The sequence below is a fragment of the Carcharodon carcharias genome, chromosome 18, assembly GCF_017639515.1.
Source record: "Carcharodon carcharias isolate sCarCar2 chromosome 18, sCarCar2.pri, whole genome shotgun sequence".
Classification (NCBI taxonomy): domain Eukaryota; kingdom Metazoa; phylum Chordata; class Chondrichthyes; order Lamniformes; family Lamnidae; genus Carcharodon; species Carcharodon carcharias.
The window spans coordinates 13,832,966-13,850,185 of record NC_054484.1 but is presented as its reverse complement, the minus strand read 5'-3'; the positions used below and the strand labels follow the sequence as shown (position 1 = coordinate 13,850,185).

Genomic DNA, 17,220 nt, shown 5'->3' with positions numbered 1-17,220 from the left:
AATTGGCCTGTTCAGTCACATGAAGACCCATGGTAGGAACTTGTGACCCTGGGTAGACCTCCTCGAATCAAGGGATAGCCAACGACGATGACACAAATTGTTGGTCAAGGTCTGTAATGGAGACTGGGGAGAAAGAAAGGATGCTTTTCCTTTGGTGGGATCCATTGAGCTAAGGTACTGTATATGAAATTCAATGCTCCTCTATACAATGTGTACTCAGCACCTTGCAATGAATAGCTCGATGATGGAAATACACTTATAAGGAAGAATCTGTGAGAATTCAAGGGCATGAGGGCACATAAATAGAAAATCCCAACTGATTGAAAATCTGAAAGTAAGCCAGTAAATGCTTTGCATCTAATTACCAAGACACTATTGAAAATGTTGGAGGCTGAGAAGAACATTCATATAATGAGAGTGTAGGGAATAGAGCTTAGGAAATTTTTGGGCACTTTGAAATGCAAATTATGAAGAGAAAACTCACAGAAATAAATGTGCTTTTATTCTATAGAAAAGAAGATTATGAGGGGACATGTTCCATAATCTAAGTCACCCTGTGGGATCTAATTGAATTGAATGGTATAGTATAATGAACACTGTTTGCTTGGATTGGTGGATCCATATTCTAGCATCTTTAAGTGCCTTTGGGATCAAAGAACATTTCACAGAGTTTTATATCTTGGAGATGTACTAAATGTTTCCTCAGAAAATTGACTGAATTGGATAATGCTTATGATAGAACAAATTGTTTATGATCTAGGAGAGGAATGATGTTGAGTAAATAAACAAGTTGGAGAAAATGGCTTTTCCTCTCAATCCATAATTGTTTTAATGATCTTGGGGAAAAGTGAAACATCGAAGTGTCTGAATTTAGATCTGCTCATTGCATATATATCAACAGAAGCCAAGCAGCGAGGTCAACGCAGAACTAGCTCTGAGACACATCCTAAATGTTTAATAATCTATGACTTTTACTGTCAGTCATGTATCTTACATTCAATATCGTACTTTCTTTCAATAATGCATTTAACATTATCTTGCATAGAATCATACTGCAGAGAAGAAAACCACTCAGCCCCATCACACTTGTGCTAGCTCTCTAATCGAGCAACCAATTATTTCCACTCCCCTTGCTCTTTCTCCACATGCCTGCAATTTTATTTTTTCCCTTTTAAAGTATTTCCCATTTGAAAGTTACTGTTGAATCAGCTTCCACCATTGTTTTAGAAGGTGAATTCCAGATCGTAGCAAGTTATTAATAAAAAGGAAATTCTCCTCATTTCGCACCTACTTTTTTGCAAATTATCCTAAATACTAAAAAATACAAACAATAACAGACCCTCTGGTCCCTCCTGACTATCCCACATAATCACTACACCTTCTATATCACAACATACACTGTCCTCACCTGACTCAAACTTATTGTTTTTTCCTGAAGAGATGTAAAAATACATAAAAACAGAGGGAAATTTGGGGAAGAAAATCCCATATCCTCTAGTTACCAACGCTCCTGCAAGTGTAGATAGTTTCTCCCCATCTACTCGATCAAAACCTAACTTAGACCGGTTGAGAGTTGCCTGTATGATAAGATTTCCTGGCCCTTAGTCTGGGCTGCCATATAGAAATTCTAATGGAAGCAGCAAATCTCTTATTGCACCATTGAAGAACCTGAGTCTCAATATTGTGAGAGAGTACTAAAGTATTGAAGAGGCTATGTCTGGCTGAGTAATGTGGAAAGGAAATGGCTTTGAACTTGTTTTCGATTATATATGAATAAATGTTATTTGAGGATGTGCTTTCTTCAAAGATACAATTTCAATTTTTTATTTTGTGGCTATACTGAAACAAGTTGTTTGCTCTCTCAATCTCCGGTGGGTGGAGAGCCGATCCCTGCCGGAGAAGCGGGCCCCACCGCCTTTTTATATGGGCGGGCCAATTAAGGCCCACCCAGCGTGACATCCGACGGGAAGGGCTATGCGCTCCCTGTGCAGGCGGGGGGGGGGGGGATTCCCCAAAAGCGAGAGTGCGCTCTTTCGCACATACGCACTAAAGAGAGCATATCTCCCTGAGGCTAAGTGCAGCCTCAGGGAGATCGCTGACACTTTGAAAAATATTAAAAATAGTAAAAATAAATCCCTTACATGTCCCCCTCATGTGACAATGTCGCGTGAGTTGGGACATGTTCCTAATTTACAGAATAACTTTATTAAAATTTTTAATTAAATTTCCCGCCGCTGGATGAGATTTCATGTTTTTTCTTTGCCACCGGGGCTCCTGGCCTGCCCGCCAACCTTAAGGTTGGCCAAATTGGTTAAATGATCCTGTCCATGGCCTCAATTGGCCATTGACAGGCCGGCGGGCCCGCAGCTGATTTTGCTGTGCCCCCGGCCTTCCTGACAATTTAAATGGGGCGCGGTGACATCGGGAGTTCAGCCTGACCTCATCCCGCATCATTTTATGTGTCAGCGAGCGGGACCCACCCCCTTCTCGTCGACGGCAAAAATCTGCCCGTTGTGTCCGGATTTGCAAAGTAACCATCCTGAGAAGAGAAATCTACTGCAAAGTGAGGTCTCTGGGGAATAAAATGTGGAAACCTGCTCCATACAACAGGAAGGCAACTGAACAAAACGGCCACATTATGGAATCATCACATTGAGACCAGCCATGGAACAGCTAACTGTATACTCCTTTGTTTTATCTTCTTCATAAACTGTAAAAAATCCTTAAACTATCCTCGCATTCTGTCATCTGTACTAGCATGTGGTGTGTGTGTGTGTGTGTGTGTGTGTCTGTATGTGTGGGCCTAGGCAAATCTGTGTGATGGCAGGATGAGGTTTCGTGTAGGTTTTTAAAACTGTAATAAAAGTTTAATTAAAAGTGACGGACATGTCCCGACTCATGTGACAGTGTCACAAGAGGGGACATGTCAGGGAAATTTTATTTGTCTATATTTTGCATTTTTGAATTTGGCGCTGATCTCCCTGAGGCAGCACTTAGCCTCAGGGAGATGAGTGCGTGCTCACTATTTCGCCCGCATGCGTGAAGATTGCACTCTTGATTCAGGGAATTCCCCCTCCCCCCACCACCGCCCCCCCCCCACCCCCCCAACACCTGCACAGGGAGCGCATAGCACTTCCTGCTGGATGTCACGCTGGGCGGGCCTTAATTGGCCCACCCACATAAAATGGCGGCGTGCCCCCCAATTGGGGCACCGATCAGAGGTGCGCCTGCACGCGCCCACTCCTGAATTGCCTCCCCACCCCCACCCCAACACCAACGGGGGGAATATTCTTCCCCTAGATTATTTTTTAAATTTGGGAAATGGTTTCAATAAACTTATCTTGTTCTTTGCTTAACCTAAGAAAATCTGTCTGACTAATTATTATTAGTGTAAATGGTGGGACTACTGTAGTATTGGCAAAGGACATCCTCCCTAAAGTCACAAAAAAACCTTGTTATGGTCAAATCTGGAGAGGGAGAATAGGGGAATTACTTCACCCCTCTCACATGGTCTTGACAATGTAGCAGCCTTAAAAACTTTGATGAGGTGTTGGTCTAACTGACTGCCTACTAGAAATGATAAAGGCATAGGTCTTCCTGGAGCAGGGAATCTCATGATGCCCTCCATTTTTACAGTGCTGCAGTGTTTGAGATACTGACCTTTGGGCAAGACATTAAACCAAGGCCCCATCTGCCCCCTACAATGGACATGAAAGCTCCCATGGTACTAATTCAAAGGAAAGCAGGTATCTTCTCCCCTTGTCCTGGTCAATATATATATCCCTCAACTAACATCACAAAAATAATAGATCATCCGGTCATTTGTGATAATTTCCTGAGCTCAAGTTGGCTGCCTTGTTTCTTACATTGCAATGATTACTACACTGCCAATCAATTGTAAAGTGCTTTAAGACATCATGAGGTCATGAAAGCCCCTATAGAAATGCAAGTCTATTGTTTTCTTTATTTAGTTCTTTTTCTACCTTATGCTTCAGCTTGTAATTGGAATTTTCTGTGGCACAAGTTTCTGGAAGTGAAGCTGATAGTGGTGCAGTGAGGTTAATAGAGGATGTGGAGCTTTGGTGAATGACAGGAGCAAGAGTCTATCTCCTTAAACAATGACATTTAAGGAAGCAGACAAATTACAGAGAAAGAAGGTGAAATAAAGTCAAATCAGATTCAGAAAGAGAGATAAAGGTTGAGTTAAGAGAGACCAAAAGGAGGCAGCAAAACTAAATTTTAAAAAGTTATAAACTCAGATAACCTCTAAAAACAATGTATTACTTTAGAAATGAGAATCCACCATTTCAATTTATCACTTTCTTAGTCAGGGAGGCAAGAAAACAAATCTCATCATAAAAAGGGTACTCATATACTCGTTGCTTTTTGATAGATATCCTTTCACGAGATGTTGGCCCAGTGGTTATTGCCCATTCCAGTTGTCCTAGAGAAGTTGGTGGTGGTTAGTCACCATCTTGAATACGTTGGAGTGTCTTGCTCGGCCATTCCAGAGAGCAGGTATGAGTCGACCACAATACCATAAGCCTAGAATCACAAGTTTTTTTTTCCCCAGAAAGATACTTTATTCATAAAATTTGTAAAAGTACATTCCAAAACATTTCAAATGTTTTTATTACAAAATTTATTTTCATTACAGAAAGGGAAGCAGAAATCAACTTTTCTCCATACATAACAGCAAAATACTGCGGATGCTGGAAATCTGAAACAAAAATAAAAATAGCTGGAAAAACTCCGCAGGTCTGAGAGCATCTGCGGAGAGGAAGACAGTCAATGTTTCGAGTCCGTGTGACTCTTCGTCAGAAGAGTCTGTTCTGATGAAGGTCTGATGAAGAGTCACACGGACTCGCAACGTTAAATGTGTCCCTCTCTGCAGATGCTGCCAGACCTGCTGAGTTTTTCCAGCTATTTTTGTTTTCTCCATACATCATATTCCACTCGGAGGTGCCTGAATACAATTTTCAATACTCTTGATATTTACAATATATATTCCATGGGCAGAATTTTATGCCGGCAGCATTTTATGGTCCCGCCAAAGTCAATGGACTTCAGACTGGCTCGCCGCGTTTTACAGCCCCTCCCCACTGTGACAGTGTTGTAAAATTCCGTCCCAAACCTGACAGACAGCCCAACGGGTTCCACCCAGTTTTCAGCCCCTTGGTGTACAATCACTGAAAGGCTTTAGACAGTAGCCTTTCCCTAGTATCTGGAGTCACACTTTTTTTTCCCCATTGTCTGGAGTCATTAATAGGCCATTGCAGGTAAGGATGGCAGATTTCCTTCGCTAAAGTAGATTAGTAAACCAGATGGGTATTTTTTGACAGTTGGCAGCTTCATAGTTCTCATTACTGACACTAGCTTTAGTTATTCCAGACTTAATTTAATGAATTGAATTTAATTCCCTAGCTTCTGTGGGGGGATTTGAACTCATGTATCTTGATCTTTAGTCCAGACTTCTGGATTACTAACCCAGGAACATAATCATTATGTCCTACCAGCTTTAACTTTCTGCAATGAAACTAATTAATTTTAACTGCACAAATGCAGCAATTTCCTGAGACTCATGGGGAGATTGAGGGTGCACTCTGTTTTTGAGAGTCTAATGGTTTACTAGATTGATACCTGGAATGAATGGGTTGTCTTATGAGGAAAGGTTGGACAGACTGGGCTTGTTTCCACTGGAGTTAAGAAGATTGAGGGGTGATTTGATTGAAGTATACAAGATCCAGAATGGCCTTGACAAGGTGGACATCGAAAGGATGTTTCCTCTTGTGGGTGAGTCCAGAACTAGGGGGCACTGTTTTAAAATTAGGGGTCACCCTTTTAGGACAGAGGTGAAGAGAATTTTTTTCTCTCAGAGGCTTATGCGACTTTGGAATTCTCTGCCTCAGAAGGTGATGGAGGCAGACATTGAATATTTTAAAGGCAGTGGTAGATAGATTCCTGTTAGGCAAGGGAAACAAAGGTTATCAGGGTTAGATGGGAATGGAATCACAAGAGCATCAGCCATGATCTTATTGAATAGTGGAGTAGCCTTGAGGGGCCGAATGGTCTACTCCTGTTCTTATTTCTTGTGTCCTTATGGCAGAGTGATGCAAATCAATCCAGCAATTTGTAATGATTTACAACTCACAGGGTAATTCCTCCCCCATCACATTGCCTTTTTTTTTGGAATAGCCCCATGAGCCCCCTGAAGTTGTTACTTTCTCAGGAGATTTTAACCACTGTGTGTCAAGCATTCACGTCCTCACCTTTCTTAGGAAGCATAAAAATAATAAAAAGCTGAGGGAACGGGAAAGGATGAGCAAACCTGTACCTTACCTAAGCCATTTATTATTTACACTGCCTGCAAACTCTTGCCGACATATTTAATTTTCCAGTACAGCCAAGGTCTCATCTACGGCATGTCCCAAACCCACAATCTCCCTGATAAACCAAGAATCTGTCTATCCCAGCCTTAAATGTATTCAATAATGGAGCACCCATAACTCTCTAGGGTAGAGAATTCCCAAGATTCACAAACCTTTGAGTGAAGTGATTTCTGCTCATTTCAGCCACCTCCAAATTACAAGCACCATCCTGAAGTGGAAATATATCATCGTTGCTTCACTATCGCTGGGTCAAGAATCTGGAAATCTCTCCCTAACAGCACAGTGGGTGTACCCACACCACAGGGACTGCAGTGGTCCAAGAGAGAGGTTCACCACCACTTTCTCAAGGGCAATTATAGATGGGCAATAAATGCTGGCCTAGCCAGAGCTACCCACATCACATGAGTGATTTAGAGAAAAATTGAACATAGATAAAAATTTCAAGAAGCACAAACCATGAAATTACTGTCTGAACCCAAAAGCAATTGAACAAAAGAACATAAAAATGCCAATTTAATTCCCGCATATCTTGCTCATGGCTTTTAAAAAAGATCCTTGAGAAACTGACAACCTGCCTTCCTATTTTCAACTTGATTCTTTCAATACTCACTGCAACCTTCTCCGCCTTTTGTATGACTCCTATTGGCTCATAACTCTTTGATTAGTGGTTTCTGTTCAATTTACTTTTCTATGTTCCTCTTGACCTTTTTACTTAGTAGCCCTCACCCTTTTTTTCTCGTGGAAAAGTACATTTCCTTTACAAACCCCTGAATGGAGCCGTCTAAATATGCCATTATTCAATCATTATTGCATTTACCAAGTGCCTTACTTAAACTTTGCATCTCCAAATCTTGTTCTTCTAAAGTCCTTACTATTATCTTGGGTACTAGCCTTTAACATGTGATGAAGAATAACAGCATAATAATCATTAGGGTAAGCCGTTTACACATTTTTCAGTCTATTAATCATTTCTGATAAGCACTAATGTAACAACTTGCATTTGCATAATGCCTTTAATGTAGGGAGGTTATGCTCCAGTTATACAGGGCACAAGTGAGACCATAAGACCATAACAGCAGAAATTAGGCCATTCGGCCCATCGAGTCTGCTCCGCCATTCAATCATGGCTGATAAGTTTCTCAACCCCATTCTCCCTCCTTCTCCCCGTAACCTTTGATCCCCTTACAAATCAAGAACCTATCTATTTCAGTCTTAAATACACTCAATGACCTGGCCTCCACAGCCTTCTGTGGCAATGAATTCCATAGATTCACCACTCTCTGGCTAAAGAAGTTTCTCCTCAGCTCTGTTCTAAAATGTCTTCCCTTTACTCTGAGGTTGTGCAAGGGTCAGTGTTGGGACCACAACTTTTCACTTTATACATTAATGATCTAGATGAATTAACTGAGGGCATTCTGGCTAAATTTGTAGATGATACAAAGATAGGTGAAGGGACAGGTAGTATTGAGGAGGCGGGGAGGCTGCAGAAGGATTTGGACAGGTTAGGAGAATGGGCAAAGAAGGGGCAGATGGAATACAATGTGGGGAAGTGTGAGGGCATGCACTTTGATAGGAAGAATAGCGGCATAGACTATTTTCTAAATGGGGAGAGAATTCAGAAATCTGGAGTGCAAAGGGCCTTGGGAGTCCTGGTCCAGGATTCTCTTAAGGTTAACTTGCATGTTGAGTCGGTAGTTAGGAAGGCAAATGCAATGTTGGCATTTATTTCGAGAGGACTAGAATATAAAAGCAGGGTTGTGCTGCTGAGGCTTTATAAGGCTTTGGTCTGACCACATTTAGAATATTGTGAGCAATTTTGGGCCCCGTATCTCAGGAAGCATGTGCTGGCCCTGGAGAGGGTCCAGAGGAGGTTCGCGAGAATGATCCCAGGAATGAAAGGCTTATCGTATGAGGAACGTTTGAGGACTCTGGGTCTATACTCGATGGAGGTTAGAAGGATGAAGGGGGATCTGATTGAAACTTACAGAATACTGAAAGGCCTGGATAGAGTGGATATGGGGAAGATGTTTCCATTAGTAGGAGAGACTAGGACCCGAGGGCACAGCCTCAGAGTAAAGGGAAGACCTTTTAGAACAGAGATGAGGAGAAACTTCTTTAGCCAGAGAGTGGTGAATCTATGGAATTCATTGCCACAGAAGGCTGTGGAGGCCAGGTCATTGAGTGTATTTAAGACCGAGATAGATAGGTTCTTGAATGGTAAGGGGATCAAAGGTTACGGGAGAAGGCGGGAGAATGGGGTTGAGAAACTTATCAGCCATGATTGAATGGCGGAGCAGACTCGATGGGCCGAATGGCCTAATTTCTGCTTCTATGTCTTATTGTCTTATGGTCCAAGGTCAGACGGCCAATCAAATGGCCGGCATCTGTCTGGTCCCAGCAGTGCCACTGGATGCGGTGGCCATTCCTGGGACTGCAGCCAGTCCCAAAGAAGGCATTCAATGATGGAGCCGGACTTTAAGGTAAATCCAGGGTCTTGGAGGAGCCAGACTGGCAGGTCCTGGTGAGGGAGGTGAGGTGGGTCAGGCTGGACAAGGCAGTGGGGAAGGAAATGCCAGGGTAGGAAGGCCTTGGCAGGGGTTCCTGCTGGTCCTCACACTTGGCGTGAGCCTCTGCCGCCATGGGCAAAATTCAAGCAGTGACTGGAGGAGGCCAGTAAGTAGCCAAATTGACAGCTTAAAGGCCTCAGTTTTCTCACCAATAGGAAGGCCTCTAGATACCTCCCCTGCCGCTGGTAAAATTGTAGCAAGGTGGGGCGGGTAGGTAGGCCCCAGAAACCATGGCGTTTGCACACATACATAAGAACAAAGATATGAATTAGGAGCAGGAGTAGCCACTCAGCCCCTCAAGCCTGCTCCACCATTCAATAAGATCATGGCTGATCTGATTTCAACCTCATATTCCTGCCTATCTCCACTAACCTTTCACACCCTTGCTTATCGAGAATTTATCCACCTCTGCCTTAAAGATATTCAAGGACTCTGCCTCAGCCACCTTTTGAGGAAGAGAATTCCAAAGTCTCACAACCCGCTGAGAGAAAAAAAAATGCTTCCTCATCTCTTGTCCTAAATTTTGTTCGGAAGAATAAAAAGGTGACTTATTATTTAGATGAAGAGAAACTTCAGAATGCTTCAGTGCAGAGGGATCAGGGTGTCCTCGTGCATGAATCGCTGAAAGCTAGCATGCAGTTACAGCAAGTAATAAGGAAGGCAAATGCAATTTTTCATTTATTAATAAAGGAATAGAATATAAAAATAGGGAAGTGTTGTTGCAACTGTACAAGGCATTAGTGAGACCGCACCTGGAGTACTGTGCACAGTTTTGGTCCCCTTACTTGAGGAAGGATGTAGTTACATTGGAGATGGTTCAGAGGAGGTTCACTAGATTGATTCCAGAGATACGAGGCTTGTCTTATGAGGAGAGATTGAGCAGTTTAGGCCTATACTCGCTAGAGTTTAGAAGGATGAGAGGAGATCTAATTGAGGTAAATAAGATGCTAAAGGGGATAGACAAAGTAGACGTGGAGCGGATGTTTCCCCTTGGGGGGCATTCTAGAATGAGAGGCCATAGTTTTAGGCTAAGGGGTGGCAGATTTAAATCAGAGATGAGGAGGAGTAACTTTTCTTAAAGGGTCGTGAATCTATTGAATTCACTACCTCAGAATGCAGTGGATGCCAGGACGCTGAATAAATTTAAGGAGGAGATAGACAGATTTTTAATTAGTAACGGGTTGAAAGGTTATGGGGAGAGGGCAGGAAATTGGAGTTGAAGCCGAAATGAGATCAGCCATGATCGTATTGAATTGCTGGGCTGGCTCGAGGGGCTGAAATGCCCACTCCTGCTCCTAGTTCTTATGTTCTTATGAGCAACCCATTATTTTGAAACACTGACTCAGAGTTCTGGGATCTCCTACAAGAGGGAATATCCTTTCCACCTCCACCCTGGCAAGTCACTTCTTACTCTTCTAAACTCCAGCGGATACAAGCCTACTAACCAACCCCTGGTGGGGTGGGGTGGGGGTAGGTCCATAAAATATAGCCCATAAGCACAAAGTCTAGAGTGACATTCCAGTGCAATATTGTGGGCAATGCTGTCTTTCCGTCGTCATTATATCCTCAGGTGGAGATAAAAACAATCATGTGGCACTATTCCAAAGATCAGGGGAATTATCCGCAGAGTCTTGACCACTTAATGTCCCTCAGCCAGCATCACTACAACAGATTATCTGCTCTTGATCACACTGCTGTTTGTGGGAGCTTGCTATGTACAAATTGGGTGCTGCATTTTCCACATCACAATAGTGATTACACTTCACAAAAAGGAAGTACTACTATAACTGTGAAGTGCTCTGGGACGTAAAAGCAAAGAACTGCGGATGCTGGAAATCCAAAACGAAAACAAAAACAAAAATACCTGGAAAAACTCAGCAGGTCTGGCAGCACTGGTGGAGAAGAGCAAAGTCGACGTTTCGAGTCCTCATGACCCTTCAACTGCTTTGGGACGTCTGATTGAGACATATCAATGTAAGTACATTTTTACTGTTCCTAAATGTCACGCGTAGCTGATAATTAACATTTTACAACTTTTCTTACGCGTGCAATTGAACAGTTAAGAAGTTTCCCTTTGAAGTGTTGTGATTCCACTATCAAACACATCATGCAATTAGACCTCAATAACAGTGTATTAATCAGCATAGGTGGGACAGGTTTAAAGTTGCCATCAGCTACCGGCTGACCGATATAAGCAATTTGGTTTTGCTATCTGATAGTGTTTTGCAAAGCCACATCCATCTGTCTCTGCACATTCGAGGTGCCCTGTTATATGTGGAAGAACCTGCAACATTTCCAAGATGTGTAGTGGCTTAAAAGGCTCCAGAAAGAGGCGAGAGCTCAGCACATTTGAAATCATTCTTGTTAGCAATTTCCTCCTTCTGCTGACAGTGTGTGCCGGGTTAATAGCCTTCGGATGGGTTGTGATCCGTCAGCCCCATACTGTAGGTGAGTCTATTTTAAATCCGATTGATGTACCTATTCTGCCTGCAGTGTTTGAGAGCAATATTTAACCCTGTGTGGTGCAGTGACTCCAGTAATTCACATTCTCCCGCTCCACAGAATTCTTGATCTCAGGTGTGCCCTTTAGCTGAAGACAAGCCCTTTCTCCACTGAAATGGAGGGACAATCAGCACAGCAATTACTTTTGGAGCCTTGCCTGGGGATATTTAAACAAGCCCACGGGGAGACCTTTCACGGGATTAGCTGCCTGACCTCTTAGCCACAGCTGGAAAACAAGTCAGGTCACGTTAGAGAAAATAGGATCTATTTACTCCACCACCCTCTTAAGGGCAACTGAGGATGGACAATAAATGCTGGCCCAGCCAGCAAAGCCCACATCCCGTGAATGAATAAAACAAAAACTCACACCCTATTCATATCTCTCCTCACTCACTTTCCTAAATGGATTTATGTCTTGCAGGCCTTTGAATTTTAGGGATGCCTTGTTAGAGATTAGTTGCAATGTTAGGGGCTCCTTGAATGTTAGGGGTGTTTGCTTGCTGGTAACATGAACATGTTAAGTAGCATAAAGGAACATAGGAACAGGAATAGGCCATTTAGCCCCTCAGGCTGGTACCACTAAGTAATTACCTTATAGCTGATCTGCTACCCAATGCCATATACACGTCTTAGCCAAAGATCCATTTGGATAACAAAAATCTATCAGTCTCAGTTTTAAAATTAACAATTGATTTAGCCTCAATTGCTGGTCGCAGAAGAGAGTTCCAAACTTCCATCATCCTTTGTGTGTGGAAATATTTCTTAATTTCACTCCTGAAAGGCCTGGTTCTAATTTTTAGACTATGTTCCTAGACACCCCAACTCTTGAAACTCGCTTCTCTCTTATCTACCTTATCATTTTCCCTTAATATCTTGAACGTTTTAATCGAATCACCCCTTAATGTTCTGACTTCCAGAGAATACAATCCTAATTTGTGTATTTTCTCATCGTAACTTAACCCTTGGAATCCAGGTACCATTTTGGTAAATCTACACTGCACTCCCTCCAAGGGCAAAATATCCTTCCTATGGTGCATATTACGGGTGATTGCAGTGTTAGGGAGTGTTTGTATCTTAGACAGGCTTTCAACATAAGGAGGTGCATGTGGTGTTAAGCAGTGTTTGCATGTTTCCATTATAGAATCTACACAGTCTCTTATTTGCATGTGCCTAATTCCTAATGCCCTGTCTCTGTGGGAAAATGGGTTGTTTGTTTCGGATCTAAAGTGGTTGTTTCCTCTGCCAGGATTGTTGCTCATTGGAGCCGCTGGTCATCAAATCGCAGAGCACAGCCCCTGATTTTCTTTCTATTTAAAAGACTGGATGGAATCAATGCTGCTCGGTCATGAGAGTGCTAGTGAATATAGGAATAGGAGGATAGAGAGGATGAATGCATGGCTGAAGAGATGGTGCAGGAGGGAGGGCTTTAGTTTCCTGGATGACCTGGTCTGTTTCTGGCGAAGGTGGGGCCCGCACAAGTCGGATGGATTGCACCTGAGCTGGAACGGGACCAACATCCTTGTGGGGAGGTTTGCTAGTGCTGTTTGGCAGGGGGATGGGATGCAGAGTGGAGGTACGGTAGGGGGTGATGCGCAACCAAATATAGAAGGGTAACTAAGTCAACTTGGAAGACAGAACAAATATAGACCTGTTAAGGCACAAGGGAATAATCACATCTATTTTAACGCAAGGAGTCTTACAAGTAAGGCAGATGAATCGAGGGCCTCGATTAACACATGGGGATATGATATCGTTGCTATCACAGCAACATGGTTGAGGGAAGGGCAGGACTGGCAGCTCAATATTCCAGGGTATAGAATCTTTAGGAATGACGGTAGGCGGCGGAGGTGTGGGTTTGTAAAAGAGGAGGTGACATTGCACTATTGATCAAGGAGTCAATTACTGCAGTAAGGAGGGATGGTATCTTAGAAGGTTCCTCAAATGAGGCCATATGGGTAGAACTTTAAAACAAAAAGGGGGCAATCATTTTGCTGGGAATGTACTATAGACCTCAAACAGTCAGGGGGAGATCGAGGAGCAGATACGTAGGCAAATCTCAGAGAAGTGTAAAAATATTAGGGTAATAATAAAGTAGGGGATTTCAACTTCCCAATATTAACTGGGATAGTCTTAGTGTGAAAGGCTTAGAGGGGGCAGAATTCTTAAAGCGCATCCAAAAGAGCTTTTTGAGCCAGCACATAAAAAGTCCGACAAGAAAACAGGCGGCCTAGACCTAATCTCAGGAAACAAAGCTGGGCAAGCGGTAGAATGTCAGTGGGGGAACATTTCGGGGATAGTGACCATAACTCTGTAAGATTTAAGGTAGTTATGGAAAAGGACAAAGAGGGACCGGAAGTAAAGGTCCTGAAGTGGGGGGAAGGCCGATTTCACTATGATAAGACAGGATCTGGCCAAAGTGGACTGGGAGCAGCTACCAGATGAAGTCTACATCTGATCAGTGGGAGTCATTCAAAAAGGAAATAGTGAGTGTCCAGGGCCAACATGTTCCTGTAAATGTGAAGAGTAGGACCAATAAATCCAGGGAACCCTGGATGCCAAGGGGTATGGAGGATTGGATAAGGAAAAAAAAACAAAGTCTTATGGTAGATACAAAGGGCTGAAAACAGCAGAAGACCTAGAGGAGTATAGATGGTGTAGGTGGGTACCTAAATAAGGAGAGCAAAGAGAGGGCATGAAGAAACAATGATGGACAAAATAAAAGAAAATCCCAAGGCATTTTATAAATATAATAAAGGCAAGAGAATAGCCAGGGAAAGAGTAGGGCCCATTAGGGTCCAAAGTGGCAATCTGTGTGTTGAACCAGAGGACATAGGTATGGTTTTAAATGATGACTTTTCACCTGTGTTCACAATGGAGAAGGACAAGTAGGTGTAGAAATCAGGGAGGGGGACTGTGATATACTTGAACAAATTAGCATTGAAAGGGAGGAGGTATTAGCAGTTTTAGCAGGCTTAAAAGTGGATAAATCGCCACACAGGGAGCGCATAGCGCTTCCCGTCGGGAATGCCGCTGGGTGGGCCTTAATTGGCCCGCCCACTTAAAATGGCGGCGGGCCCCATTTCAGTGGCGGGGGTTGGCTGTCCGCCCGCTGCCGAGCTGGTGGGGCCCTCCTGCCATCCCAAGCCCAGTTGAGATGTATCCCAGGCTGTATGTGAGGCCAGGGAGGAGATTGCAGGGGCTCTGACACTAATTTTCAAATCCTCTCTGGCCAGAGGAGAGGTGCCAGAGGACTGGAGGACAGCGAATGGGGTACCTTTATCAGTAAGGATAAACCAGGTGATTACAGGCCACTGAGTCTAACATCAATGTTAGGGAAACTATTGGACAAAATTGTGAGGGACAGGATTAATCTCCATTTGGAGAGGCAGGGATAGTCAGCCTGGCTTTGTCAGTGGGAGATCATGGTCAGGATTTTCCCCTCGGTGATTTGGGGGCGGGGCCTGGTCGCCGACTGGAAAATGACGCGGGGTGATGTCAGGAGGAATCCCCGACGTCATCCCGGTCCACTTAAATCTTCAGGAAGGCGAGCGAACAGCGAAATCAGCTGTCTGCCCACTGACCTGTCAATGGCCAATTGAGGCCCCATTGACAGGATAATTAAAGTAATTAAAGACCTGCCCGTCCAAGCTTAAGGCTGGTGGGGGGGCCAGGAGTCCCAGCGGGCTCCAGATTATTCATGAAACCTCATCCACTGGCGGGATGAAGTTTCATGTCCGTATTGTAAAAAATTAATAAAAATTTATGTGGTCTTTATTAACATGTCCCATCTCAGGTGACATTGTCACATGAGGGGGACACGTTAATAATTTTTAAAATTTTTGTATTTTTAAAGTTTTTCGGACTGTCACTGATCTCCCTGAGACAGGACTTTGCCTCAGGGAGCAGTGCGCTCTTTTGTGCGCATGAGTGAAAGAGCACAGTCTGACAGTTGGGGAATCCCTCCCCCCTCCCCACCACACAGGGAGTGCATAGCGCTTCCCATCCGTCAGGCGGGTGGGCCTTAATTGGCCCGCCCACTTAAAATGGCGGCGGGTCCCGTTTCAGTGGCGGGGGTCGGCTGTCCGCCCACCGCCGAGCTGGTGGGGCCCTCCTGCCATCCAAGGGCAAGATTCTGCCCACTATCTAACAAATTTGATTGAATTTTTCGAAGAGGCGACTAGTTGTGTAGTTGAGGGTAGTGTAGTTGATGTAGTCTACCTGGGCTTCATTAAGGCTTTTGACAAGGTCCCACATGGGAGAATGGTCAAGAAGGTAATAGCCCATGGGATCCAGGGCAATTTGGCAAATTGGATCCAAAATTCGCTTTGTGGCAGGAGGCAGAGGGTGATGGTCGAAGGTTGTCTTTGATATTGGAAGCCTGTGACGAGTGGTGTACTGCAGGGTTTGGTGCTGGGACCATTGCTGTTTGCAGTATACTTTAATGATTTAGACTTGAATATAGGAGGTATGATCAGTAAGTTCGCAGATGACACGAAAATTGATGGTGTTGTAAATATGAGGAGGAAAGCCTTAGATTACAGGACGATATAGATGGTCAGGTAAGATGGGCAGGGCAGCGGCAAATGGAATTTAATCCTGAGAAATGTGAGATGATGCATTTTGGGAGGACTAACATAGCAAAGGAATACACAGTGATTGGTAGGACCCTAGGAAGTGCAGAGGATCAGAGGGACCTTGGTCTACACGTCCATAGATCCCTGAAGGCAGCAGCATAGGTAGCCAAGGTGGTTAAGAAGGCATATGGGATACTTGCCTTTATTAGCTGAGGCATAGAATATAAGAGCAGGGAGGTTATATTGGAGCTGTATAAAACACTAGTTAGGCCACAGCTGGAGTACTGTGCGCAGTTTTGGTCGCCACACTATAAGAAGGATGTGATTGCACTGGAGAGGGTGCAGAGGAATTCAGAGCGTTTCCTGGGCTGAAGCGTTTCAGCTATGAAGAGAGACTGGAGAGGCTGGGGTTGTTTTCATTAGAGCAGAAAAGGCTGAGGGGGGACCTGATAGAGGTATACAAAATTATGAGGGGCATAGATAGGGTAGGTAGGAAGAAATTTTTCCCCTTGGTAGATATGTCAATAACCAGGGGGAATAGATTTAAGGTAAGGGGCAGGATGTTTAGAGGGGATATGAGAAAAAATGTTTTCACCAAGAGGGTGTTTGGAATCTGGAACACACTGCCTGAGGGGGTGGTAGAGGCAGGAACCCTCACAACAGTTAAGAAGTATTTAGATGAGCACTTGAAATGCCATAGCATACAGGGCTACGGGCCAAATGCTGGAAAATGGGATTAGAATAAGTAGGTGTTAGGCTGGCACTGACATGATGGGCCAAAGGGCCTGTGTCTGTGCTGTATAACTCTATGACTCTATGAGATCATTATATGTTCTCATTTTAATTGGCCTGTTACATTTACTCTTATTCTATTCGCAGATAAACACAACATGACCAACCAGTCTTCCCAAGTCTCAAGGGGCTCCTTTAAGATCACCCAAGGAGCCTCGTACACAGCCCTGCTACAAAACAAATCTTCGCTGCAATTCAAGGCACTTGCCTTTGATGTCGAGAACCTGGTATGCATGATCTAGTGTTCTGTTATTCCCTTTAATCCCCGTATTAAAGTTACATGGGGAGGGGAAATCAGCCTTTTGTCACACAGAGCTCACTGCTGACAGAAAGTTGTCACGCTGTTGGAGGGCTTAATGAGGTTATTAAATTTGTGAGTACTGTTACTTGAGTACA

General features: G+C 43.8%; 1 protein-coding gene across 1 annotated transcript in view; it reads left to right on the top strand.

The window, feature by feature from the left end:
- The window catches only part of tmprss15 (transmembrane serine protease 15), a 149,679-nt gene that overhangs the window by 35,625 nt on the left and 96,834 nt on the right, over nt 1-17,220 (top strand). The window contains exons 4-7 of the mRNA XM_041211975.1: nt 4,394-4,518; nt 8,746-8,869; nt 11,176-11,404; nt 16,912-17,051. Of these exons, the coding sequence (XP_041067909.1) occupies nt 4,394-4,518; nt 8,746-8,869; nt 11,176-11,404; nt 16,912-17,051 (618 nt within the window). The remainder of the gene's footprint in view (nt 1-4,393; nt 4,519-8,745; nt 8,870-11,175; nt 11,405-16,911; nt 17,052-17,220) is intronic.